This window comes from Echinops telfairi, unplaced genomic scaffold (genome assembly GCF_000313985.2).
Source record: "Echinops telfairi isolate 266 unplaced genomic scaffold, ASM31398v2 ScPeMD7_7475;HRSCAF=8513, whole genome shotgun sequence".
Lineage (NCBI taxonomy): Eukaryota > Metazoa > Chordata > Mammalia > Afrosoricida > Tenrecidae > Echinops > Echinops telfairi.
This window is the reverse complement of record NW_022111379.1, coordinates 4575930-4586818: the sequence shown is the minus strand read 5'-3', so window position 1 is coordinate 4586818 and position 10889 is coordinate 4575930. Positions and strand designations below refer to the sequence as shown.

The following is a 10889-nucleotide window of genomic DNA, read 5'->3' as shown; positions in this document are numbered from 1 at the left end:
CACGCCCAGCAGACCCACGTCCTCCCCTGTCTGTGATCAGTGCAGCTCTCACAGCCCCTGTCTGCCAGAGCTGGTGTTTTAATGAAGGACTTTGAGTTTCCAGAGGTCAGAGTTCTTGAGGACGGAGAGGGAGAAGGAACTAACAACCCTACAATGCCTGGTTTTAGAGTCCGCTCTTAGGAGTCAGCGCCGAGCCCTCTCAGCTTTAGGGGAGCACTGTCATTTCCAGGAAGAGCGAAGAGAGAAGGTATGCCTCCACTAGCTCCCAGGCATGGCAGAAACCAGACTTTTACACCCTACCCCCAGCCTGTCTTAGAGTGGAAAATGGAAGGCAAATTGGGGCAAGTTTTTTTTTGTTGTTTTTTTTTTTAAGGGAGCAGGTATTCTTGATGCTGTTTAAGAATGGAGCCTTCCCTTTTAAAACAAAACAAAGCAACACCCAAAAAACCAGTTTATCCAGTTTCTGGAAAGTGTACCCTTCTCCCTTGGCCCTGTCAAACCTGTCCTTAAAGGAAGCCAAAGTCGGTCTGGAGGAGCCTCATGGGGTCTCCACCCTCGTTTTCTCCTGCAGGGGGCGGGGTGCAGAGCGGAGGCAAGCAGTAAGCACCCAGTGGGTCTACAGTGCTCCTCAATAGGGACGCTCAGACAGGCTCCCTGGAATTAAGGGGAGCCAGGGGTGGAGGTGTCTAGGGCTCAAATGTGACCTGCCATAGAAGGTCCCCACCCCAGGGGATACCCAGCAGCCTGGCTCCCCCACGTGCAAGATTCTGTAAGTCCCGCAGAGAGCTGGAATGCTGAGCCATCCCTTTGCACCAAGAGCTGAACAAACTGGAGGAGAGACACCCATCACAATGCCTCCCACTGACACTCCAGGGAGCTTCCTGAGTGAAAGGGAGAGACAGAGAGAAGTAGAGCCAGTGTGCCCAAAGGGATTCGTGGGCAGGAAGCTTCCCGGAGGGCCAGCAGCCTGGCATCTGAAAGATCACCCATCGCCCAGCAGGGGTGGGTAGGGGCAGGCCCCTCAGCCCACACCCAGGCCTGGATTAGCTGCTCTAGGAATAGTCCCTGCCCTCCTTCCGTCGCCACAGGTCAAAATGTTGCCCCCATTTTACAGGTGAGCCAACTGAGGTTTGATGAGGCTGAGGTGCCTCGCAGCAGGGCCAGCTCCATAAATTGCAGAACAATAGGAAACCGCCAGGTGGCCTTGTTCAAGAGCATGACAGCAAGGGCAGGCTCCTTCTGAGCTCGGGGCCCTGTGACTGAAGCCAGCTCTGCCCGGCAGCAGGAGGTCCCATCTGAGGTGCCTGAGTGCCCATTTCATGTCACCCGCCTCTCCCGCCATCCTCGCATTGGCTCGACCCCACCCCCCACCCCCCTAGCAGAGAGCTCAGATACCTGGAGTAGCAGGAGAGTCCGGTACTGATGATGGTGTTCAGTACTGCCAGGGCCACGTAGTAGTCATGGAAGGTGGTACACACCAGCGTGTCGGGGAAGGTATATGCGGAGTAGGCGATGGCTGAGCCTGGGAAAGAAAGAGGAGGCAGCACTCAGTGCTATCTGTTCCCCTCGGGAAGATCATCCAGTGTCCGCAAACCCCCCCACCTCTCCCCGTACTCCCAGCATCCACCTTGGCCCTCACCATGCCCACAGGCCCACCAGCAGACTCGCTTCTGCATCACTGCTTGTGCCATTACTCCTGTCCTCTCCACCTACCCCAACTCTAGCCCTGCGCTGTCCAAGGGCTTTGCAGATGCTGCGGCGTGTGTTCCACACATGAGTGTAACCCCCGGCAGACAGAAAGCCCTGCACTTTTTACAGGGGACACAGTGGGGTTCAGTCACTCATTGGGGTCACACAGCTAGAAAGTAGCAGAGTCACTCTTCAAATTCAGGCAGTTTAGGGATAGGGTCCCTGTTTGTAAGCGCACCCTGTCGTCGCTCACGAGTACATCCTTACTTAGTGTGCTTGGCTTTACTCTCAGAGTAGGGGCATGTCTTCTGAGCCCCCCCACCCCCACCCAAGCGAGGTCCCCATGTGCAAAGATGAGTACTGGAGAAAGTGGGGCGGGGGTTGGGGGGCTTGTTGCTTGGAGGCTATCACACAGGGTGGGCTGGGCTGGGTGTGAGAAGCCAGACACAGCCGTCTTGTTCTGCTGGTGAGACAAGGGTCAACCAGGGACATTCTGGAGACCCATTTGCTGAAGCTTGTTCAGAAGAGCGAGAGAGATGATGGTCCTTTCCCAAGGGCTCAGGCGGACTTCACCTGTAGAGGGGGCCTGGGATCCAATGCTCTCAACGTACTGCCACCTGCCGAGGTCCTGCAACCACCTGCATGGAGTTCTGTCCAACCCAGGGCCTAAGAAAGCAGGCAGGGGCATCATCCCAGGGATATAAAGGGGCCTGGGATTCTCGTTCCAGGTTGGAACGGGTCTCAGCCCTGGACAGCGCAGCATCCTGACAGATGGGCTCTCATGAAGGTGGGGATGCAGCGAGGGCCAGGCACGCAGAGGGGCTGCTGAGCACCACAGCTCTGTGTGCGCTCCCTCTGCAGGGAGGTCCAACAGGAGGCTGGACAGACAGGCCTGGAGCCCTCGCCCTGGGTGTGCTGGCTTCAGTCAACTATGGGCCAGGTGTGTTCCAGGCCCGATGGGGTGGGTGACACTAGGGAGCGAGCCTCTGGCCCTGCAATGGGAAGCACCACTGATGGGAGAGGAGAGTGTGTGGGTGTTAGGGTGGGTGGAGGATAAGGCACATGAGCTGATCTTAGAGCCCAGCCCTGGAAGGACGGAATGAAGGTGCAGATGTAGTTTGGGATGTCAGCCCAAGGACAGTGACCCTTCCTTTCAGCAGCAGGGAGCCACTGAAGGTCCTTATAGGGGAGGGAGGTGCGGTGGGAGCGTGGACAGGGGAGGCACTGGGAAGACTCACATGACCAAACCTAATGATGGTCTAGTGGTAGAAAGAGGTGGGAACCAGGGAGGCATCTGGGCACATGCCAAGCTCGGGGACCTCGGCGTTGGCAAGGGCCAGTGGCTGCAGAAAATGGAGCAAACTTTGGAGCAGAACCGGTAGGTTCTGTCCATTCTTTAGGCTGACTGTCTGTCCTTCCTCTCATGCATGTGGAGCACCTCCCTGTGTCGAGCCCCACGGCCACGGGCTGGAAACCCACGCATGGGGTGGAGTGATGGGTCATCAAGGAGGACGGACTCAGAGCTACAGTGGAGGTGGACGCAGGTCTGGGGGCTTGCAGAAAGGGCCTTCGGCAGCCCAGGGGGTGAGCCTTGAAGGCCCTATAGGGAGGGGGCAGCCGACAGGGTCCAGCGGGTGCCGAGGAGGAGGGGACCATGGTGAGCAGGGCACAGGTGACTCAGAGCCCAGTGACAGTGGGGGTGCGGGTGTTAACCCTGGCTCTGACACCTGCAAGCTGGGGGCCCCTGGGCCCCCCACCAGGCCTCCTCTGCTGACAGGAGCAGGGGTACAGACATAGGCGACAGGATCGATGATGCTGACCATCACTGCCCACTCACTGCCAGCCAGTGGACTCCAAGCGACAGGACAGGGTAGAACTGCCTCTGTGAGTTTCCGAGACTAGCTCGTCACAGCGGCAGGAAGCCTCCTCTTTCCCCTGCAGAGCAGCAGCGGGTGGTTTTGAACTGCTGCATTTTGGTTAGCAGCACACAGTGTAACCTACTTTGCCACCCAAGCTCCTTGATGCTTATTAAGCGCGGCCCTAATAGAAACTCGTTTCATGACAACTTTACAGATGAGAGAACCGAGGCTCAGAGCGGTTAAGAAATGTGCTCAAGAGCCTACAATTACCTGGGGCCAGTGATTTGAACCCTGGCTGCCTGGCTCCCGAACCTGGGCCTCTCAGCACAGTGCCCTGCAGTTCTTAATGACGTAAGCTGATGTTGAAGGCTCCCCAGGATGTCGTCCCCATAGGGATTGGTTTTGTACATGTGCCCTTTTCATAAATGCACCTGGGGTCAATTAGAGGGCCATGTGAGCGGCCAGGCCAGGCAGCAGGGCTTCATTCTAGACCACAAGGAATGACCCTCGGAAGGCTCTCGGTGGGGAGGGATGGCATGCTCAGAATATTGTAGAGAGACCTTCCTGGGTGACTGCGTGGAACATGACGGAAGGACAGGGGTCAGGCGGTAGGTGAGCTGGCCCTGACCCTGACTGACTAGAAGGGTGGAGGGATTTGAGGATTCTTTCCAGGGGTGGGTCTTGGAAGATCAGCTTGGAGGGTTAGCCAGGTAGGAAATTACGAGAGAGGAGATAAGGGGTAGGATGGGAAGGGGCCAGCAGTCTGGGTTCACAGTTTAACCTAGGGCTGGAGGTTTAGGGCTGCCTTGGCCAGAGGAAGTGGGAGAAAGAGGAGGCTTTCTGCTCCCATAAAGAGTTGGTCTTGGAAACTCACAGAGGCAGTTCTAACCCTGTCCTAAAGGGTGGTGATGAGTCAGCACTGACTGGATGGCAGTGAGTGGTGGTCAGCCTCATCGATCCGGTTGTCTCCTCTGGAGGTGGTTACCACGGTGGTACCCAGGATCCCATGAACTGAGGAGGCTGGTGAGGATATATGTCCCAGGGTCACCCGGCTTGTCAGTGTCAGAGCCAGGGTTGACACCACAACCACTCCTATGAGTTGGCATCGACTCAATGGCACGGAGTTGTCCAGGGGGGTTAGCCAAGGGTGGGCGTGGACAGGATTCCCCAGGGTAAGGAAAAGGCCCAAGGGCACTTTCTCTGTTTGCCACCCTAGAAGGCTCAGCAGAGGAAGAGGTACCAGCAGAAGAGGGTGAGTGAGTAGGGGCGGGGGAAGGCCAGGGGAGGAGGACTCAAGAAGAGTCACAAGAGGAAAAGGGAAAGAGGAAGATTGACAGCCCCGCATCAAGGCTGGTGGGACACCCCAGATGATGGTGCCAGAAGAGCCTGCCCTGGCCAGGCCTGGCCAGTCCAGAGGTGAATGGGGAGGAGAAGACAGCAGAGGGCTGAGGAGTGAGAGGGGGGAGAGGAGGACAGTACAGATATACATGCATGTGGGTGCATGTGGACGTGTGACTTTCAGTCACTGGCTGGAAAGGGCAGAGGCAGAAGCAGGGTGGAGTGCAGCCCCACCTCATGGACAACCTCTTGGACCAGGGACGGCTCTGACTGGGGTTCACACCCAGAGCAGGGTGGGGAGGGAGGAAGGAAGCGGCTGGTGTGAGGATGCTGGGGGAGAGATAGGTGCCCACAAGCGGGAGGCGAGAAGCGCAGACAAGGGCAGAGGGCCAGGGGCTGGAGGAAGAGAGACAAGAAGGCTGGGAGTGTCTGCCCCCAGCTTTATCCGCCTTGCCTTTGCCACTCGATTCCAGGGGCCCTCGGAGCAAATCTCGTCTTTCCTCTGAGCCTCTGGGTATGGTGCTCAGCACCACACCCAGGGGCTGGAGTCAGTCCCGTGGACCCCGTGGGCTGACTGTGAATGGTCCAGAATTACTCAGAGGCCATGGTTAAAATGGAAACTGCATCCGCTCCCATGAAGCGGATGACGGTGATCAAAGGCACACTGTGTTTACTTCCCCTCTCCCTGCACAGCAGGGTCACATGATGGTTCCCAGGTCTCAGCAGAATTCCAGCAGGGATGTCTTATTGGCAGCTTCACATGGTGGGAGTATTTATACCAGGGACATGGGCACACACTGCAAGCGGGAGACCATTCCCCAGCACACCTCTGGAGACGTTTCTTAGAAAACCACTCATCGGGCATCTGGACAGGAGCATGGGTATGATTCTTTTGCCAACCTGATGGTGACTCCAGCTTACCCAGGGGAAGGGCCGAGACACCCGTCATGGAGAGCTGGGAAGGCGAGAGTAGGGACGCACGTACCCAGGCCGAAGAGGTTGACGGCACCATAGTCCAGGAAGTAGCAGATGTGTCTGGCATTCTTGGACATGGAGCTGAAGGTGTGCGCACAGCTGGACGCCAAGGGGTACACACAGCTGGTGCCCATGTACACAAGCAGAGGCCAGGAGTAGCTGTCATTCTGGACATCTGTCACACAGAGCATGCTCATGAATCTCCACACAAAGAACCTGGAACACAGGAGGGGACACTCAACCTCTGTGGCCAGGGTCTCTCTCATGTACCTCACCTGACGCTCTTCAGTCTCCCAGGGTGCTGAGATGGCCACTCCCTACCTGATTGCACTTCCGGGAAATGCGTGAGCCAGGCCAAGGGGTAGCTTTACCTGAGGGTGAGCTGGCTGAGAATCCAGCCTGGGTCACCTGCAGGAAAGGTCCGAATTCTACCACTGAACTGCCTCTACTCCTGTGTTAGTCCAGGTGGACTAAAGAAACAAATCCATAGATATTCATGTGTATAAGAAAGAGCTTTATATACAAGAGTATATAAAACATCCCAGCCCAGTCCAGATCAAGTCCATAAGTCCAATATTGGCCCGTAAATTCCTCTTCAGAATCACACAACACATGCAATGACGCTGAGTGCAGGAAGATCACAGGTCAGTGGGTGGAAAGTCTTGTGGATGCGGTGGTGGTGGAAGCTTCTCAACGCTGACGTGGGTCTCCACGTGGTTCCTCCAGCTCCAGGGCTCCGGCTCCATCACTGTAGTTCCATGTGGCTTGTCAACAGGAATGTCTTGCAGGTAGACAAGCAGAGAGTGTATCTGGCCTCCAGTGAGCTATGTGTCTCCTTTGCACCTCAAAGGAGGTCATCAAGCTACGACCTGATTGACAGGCTAGACTCCACCCCTTTGCAAGTTGACAGGAGCTTGATTATGTAACTGCCACAAATCCCATTCCTTAAAAACACCAAACTCAGGCCATTCCTTCCAACTCATTGTGTCCCCAAAGGGCAGAGGAGAAGCTCTTTGCAGGCTGCTGTCTTTGCAGAAGCAGATGGCCACCTCCTCCAGAAGGGTCGAATTGCTGAGCTTTCCGATGGGCATGGAGTAGGGATGCTGTGCACAGTGGGTGGGCCTCTTTCCGCTCTCTGGGCTGCAAAGCAGCTATAGAGCCATCCCACAGAAATGTTCACACAGGAGCCCAAAGACCCCCCAGACAAGGGTGAGGGCACAGAACATCCCAACAGCCTCAGTCCTGGTGTCTCGTCCCTAAAGCGGAATATCATGCCGCTGCTGTTCAAGCCGAGGACACAGATGCCCACAGCACGAGGCCTCTTGGCCCCACTGCACAAGGACCGAGTTGTGGGGAGAAGGACCTGGGGCTGAGAGGGCTCACACGGCCCCAGGGTGGCTCTGAGCAGATGGACAAGAAGTGAGTCACCTCCAAGGAGATTCCAGCTTTGCCTGCAGAAGTGGACTCCACTCCCTTCTGCAACATTAGCATTTATTAGAACTTAGCTCTGGAAGTTAGATGTTATGCCAACTTGAATTTGCATGGAAGTGTAGGGCTGGAATCCAACCTGCCTATCCGTCAGAACCTGATAGGTCTCGTTTGGCTGGGGCGGGGAGTTGGGGGGTGGTCTTGAGTCTGAGGAGGGCTAGCATCGAACCGTGGGCTTAAGGTGGGCTGAGGCGTCTTGATGTCCAGTTCCTTCTTGGGCATCAATGAGTGTCATAGTTCGTTTCTCTAGACAGCCCAGCCTAACATGGTGCAATGGTTAAGTATTCGATTGCTAACCAAAAGGTCAATAGTTCGAGCCTACCAGCCACTCTGGGAGAAAGACGTGCCAGCATGCTACTGTAAAATACATACCAGAGCTTTGTAAACCATGTAGGAATTCTTTGCTGTCTTGAAGTGTCACTGCTGCTCAGATTTGACACAGCAGCGGCATCAGACTTTTACTCACAAGCCCTGGTGAGTCCATGGTTTTCAGCATGGCTGCTGACCCAAAGGTGGCATTTCGAGCCCACTTAGTTAGTGGTCTGGCAGCAGAGAGCGCTGGTGATTCGCTTCCATGAAATCACAACCTAGGAAACCTCAGAGGGCAGCCCCAGACGCATGATCACAGCGAGGTACAATTTGTCTCAATGAAAGAGGAGGCAGCCTATAGCCGCCTAGAGCAAGACCGTGCTGCCACCCTAAGTGACAGATTGCACTCCCCACCCCCCCACCCCCGCAAATCTGAGTCCCCTTCTTCCCACTAGGTGGTTGCTGAAGTCAAACAGCCTTCCCCTGGGTTTTGGCCCTTGTCCCATCTTCCAACTTGAGGTCAGGCACACTGATTCCAAATGGGCGCATTTGTACCATCTCCCCCCACAGGCCACCCTGCAGCCCCTCCTACTCACTTGGCTTCCTGACCTGCGTTTGGAAGGAATTCAGAGACCAGCCTCCACCGTGATGGGCTGGGCGATGTTCCCAAGTCACCCCCTTCTTTTAGGTCACCCGTGAGGGACTTGAACAGTTTGTGGGAGAATGGACTGAAAAGATACTGGGGTTGAAGGCCCTCCATTGACTCCAGCCCTTGGGAGCCTGAGAGAGTGACCTGCATGACCTCTGAGACCCTCCCAACTGCAACACACGATGCTACTCTGGTCCCACCCTGTCACCACTAGCTACTCTGCAAGCCACGCTGCGACAGGAGTTGGAAGTTGGTTTCCGTTCTGGCTTTCTCCGTGGGCCCTCTTCACCTTTCTGCAGCCCAGGGCCTCCCTGAGCCTTGCTCCACACTGACTCCACTCGAGGGGCCTAAGCGCCTCCCATGTACCCCTCACAGCACCCTGGGGAGGAGCTGCTCCCACCCCTGCCTCACAGGTGGGGAGATGTGCAGCTCAGAGAGGTGAAGGGACCTGCCTAACCAGGGATTCGACCCAGAAACCCTCTAAAATGGAAGGCAATGAAAATAGTTATTACCTAATCAAGCACTAGAGTTAGAGGGCAGGGAAGACGAGGGGCTTCAGGAGCACCTCAAATCCCACCACAGCTCATGCCTTAAAGTTCATCCTAATGACAGGCCCCAACATCTCCCATGGCCATCACACCACCCACCTCTATATCCAGACACCTGCTTGGATGGAGGAGTCCCCAAATCCCAGCTCAGCACCTCCGCCATCCCAACCCCAACTGCGTTTCAGAGAAACCCCACTTCTGGGGCTCCCGGATGAGCCAGGCCAGCCAAGCAGGCAGAGGTATACCAGAAAGGCAGCAAGTGAGTCCAGATGTTGAGGGTCTCATTGGTCATCTGGAAAAGGCTGAGGAGGCAGGCAGTGGCTGAACTCTGTGGGTGCCGGTAGCCAAAGAGGATTCCATGTTCCTGGAACACCTGCAGGGAGAAGAACGGGGGTGCTCAGGGGAGCGCTGGGGGTGGGGGGAGGGGAGCATGGGGGTCTCAGGAAGAATGGCTCTGCTGGGCCTCTGGTGTCCTCCCAGGCTTTGCACTGGGACCCTGGCCATGGGGCCTCAGTCCTATGATTTCCTTCCGTCTCCTTCCCATTCCCACTGCTCTTTCTTTCTTCCTTCTCTCTCTCTCTTCCTGCCCTCTTTCCCTCCTAGCAACTGATAAAATCCCTCATCCTCAGAGAGCTTTCAGCCAGCTTTAGGAGAGAATCCAAGGCCCAGTTCCCTGCAGAAAACCAGCCTGTCTCACCTTTGGCATGAATGTCGCCTAAAGATCTGGTCCTGTACCCTGGGCATGGGGCCTGCAGCTCCCTCTTTGGAAGCCCTTGCTGTTGGCTGACATATATGCTGTCTATTTGAGCCGACGAGCCCCAGATGTTAGGGGCTGCTGGGAAGCTGTCCCAGAACTTGCCTCCCCACCCCCCCCAGGGTGAGGGATATTCATCAAGGCGCTTCATAAAGGGCTTTTGATGATGACTACAATGCTGATGCCTGGGCTGAAGGAAGAGGGCACACAGCCAGTGTCAGCACAGGCAGCCTTTCCCAGATCAAGTTCTGCCCCATCTCCAAAATATGTGCTCCCTGCCATTCTACGGTCGTCTTCCATGTCATGACCTGATAGAATTATCCTCCATTATATGATGTGGGCTGTAAATCCTAGCCTCTAAGTGTCCATGAGGCAGGGGTAGGGGGTTGTATCTCCAGTCACAGCCTTATATGAGCGCATGACGTAAGTCCCACCCTTGCTCCTCAGTGACACCCTTGATTGAGCCGCACCTCTTGTCTTGCATGAGATAAAAGAAGGGAGCAGAGAGGAGGAATCTGACCACCGCCAAGAAAGGAGAGCCAGAATGGAGCATGTTCAGGGGCCCAGGGGCCCCGCAGTGAGAACCCCCTAGATCCAGGGAAGCTTGATGCCGGGACACATGGAGATCTCCAAGGACGGCCAAGTTCACAGATACTGAGGGAGTGCAGGGCCACCCCCCGCCCCCATGAGCCAATGAGGATGGGGGCTCTCAGACGTCTAACTCCCTGGACTGTCAGAGAAGGGGTTTCTGTTTGTGGGGGTCTTCACTTGCGGTCTTGCTGTTACAACAGCACTAGATAGCTAAGACAGAATTTAGTACCAGGATAGAGGGAGGCCATTCTGATAGATCCCTAAAAGGTGGAAGCACATTTGGAATTGAGTAAAGGGGAAAGAGTGAACATTCCAAGATGCCAAATGGTAAAATCTAGATCGCGTTGAAGGGACTGTTGGCAGAATTATGGACTTCAAAGGCCATTCTGGGGAGTGGTCGGAAGGCAGTGAAGAGAGCTATGGAGAAAGTCCGTCTCCTCCTGGAGGGGACACACAGCCCCAGCAACAGAGCCCATCTAGAGAGGTGGATGCTGGGTATGTTCTGGTGAGGCTTTGAAAGGAAAGCACGCACATGTGATTGGGCAGTGGAGGAAGAGTGGCGCTTTACACAGGGGCAAAGAACTTCCCAGATGGATGTCTGAGTGTTGGGTGGAGAGTAGAACTTGTTATACTTATCAGGCCACAACATATTTCTACAGTCTGCTCTTGGCGGAAGAAGCGATGGCTAG

At 55.6% G+C, this 10889-nt stretch overlaps 1 protein-coding gene across 3 annotated transcripts in view; it reads right to left on the bottom strand.

Annotated features, from left to right (window-relative positions):
• The window catches only part of PAQR5 (progestin and adipoQ receptor family member 5), a 40097-nt gene that overhangs the window by 12890 nt on the left and 16318 nt on the right, over window positions 1–10889 (bottom strand). For 2 of the 3 annotated variants that reach the window (XM_045285837.1, XM_045285839.1), the window contains exons 2-4: window positions 9101–9228; window positions 5872–6077; window positions 1396–1522 (exon numbers count right to left, since the gene is read on the bottom strand). In XM_045285837.1, coding sequence (XP_045141772.1) covers window positions 1396–1522; window positions 5872–6077; window positions 9101–9228 — 461 coding nt within the window. Of the gene's footprint in view, window positions 1–1395; window positions 1523–5871; window positions 6078–9100; window positions 9229–9552; window positions 9699–10889 lie in introns of those variants that run through there. The other variant, XM_045285838.1, reaches the window with a different exon arrangement.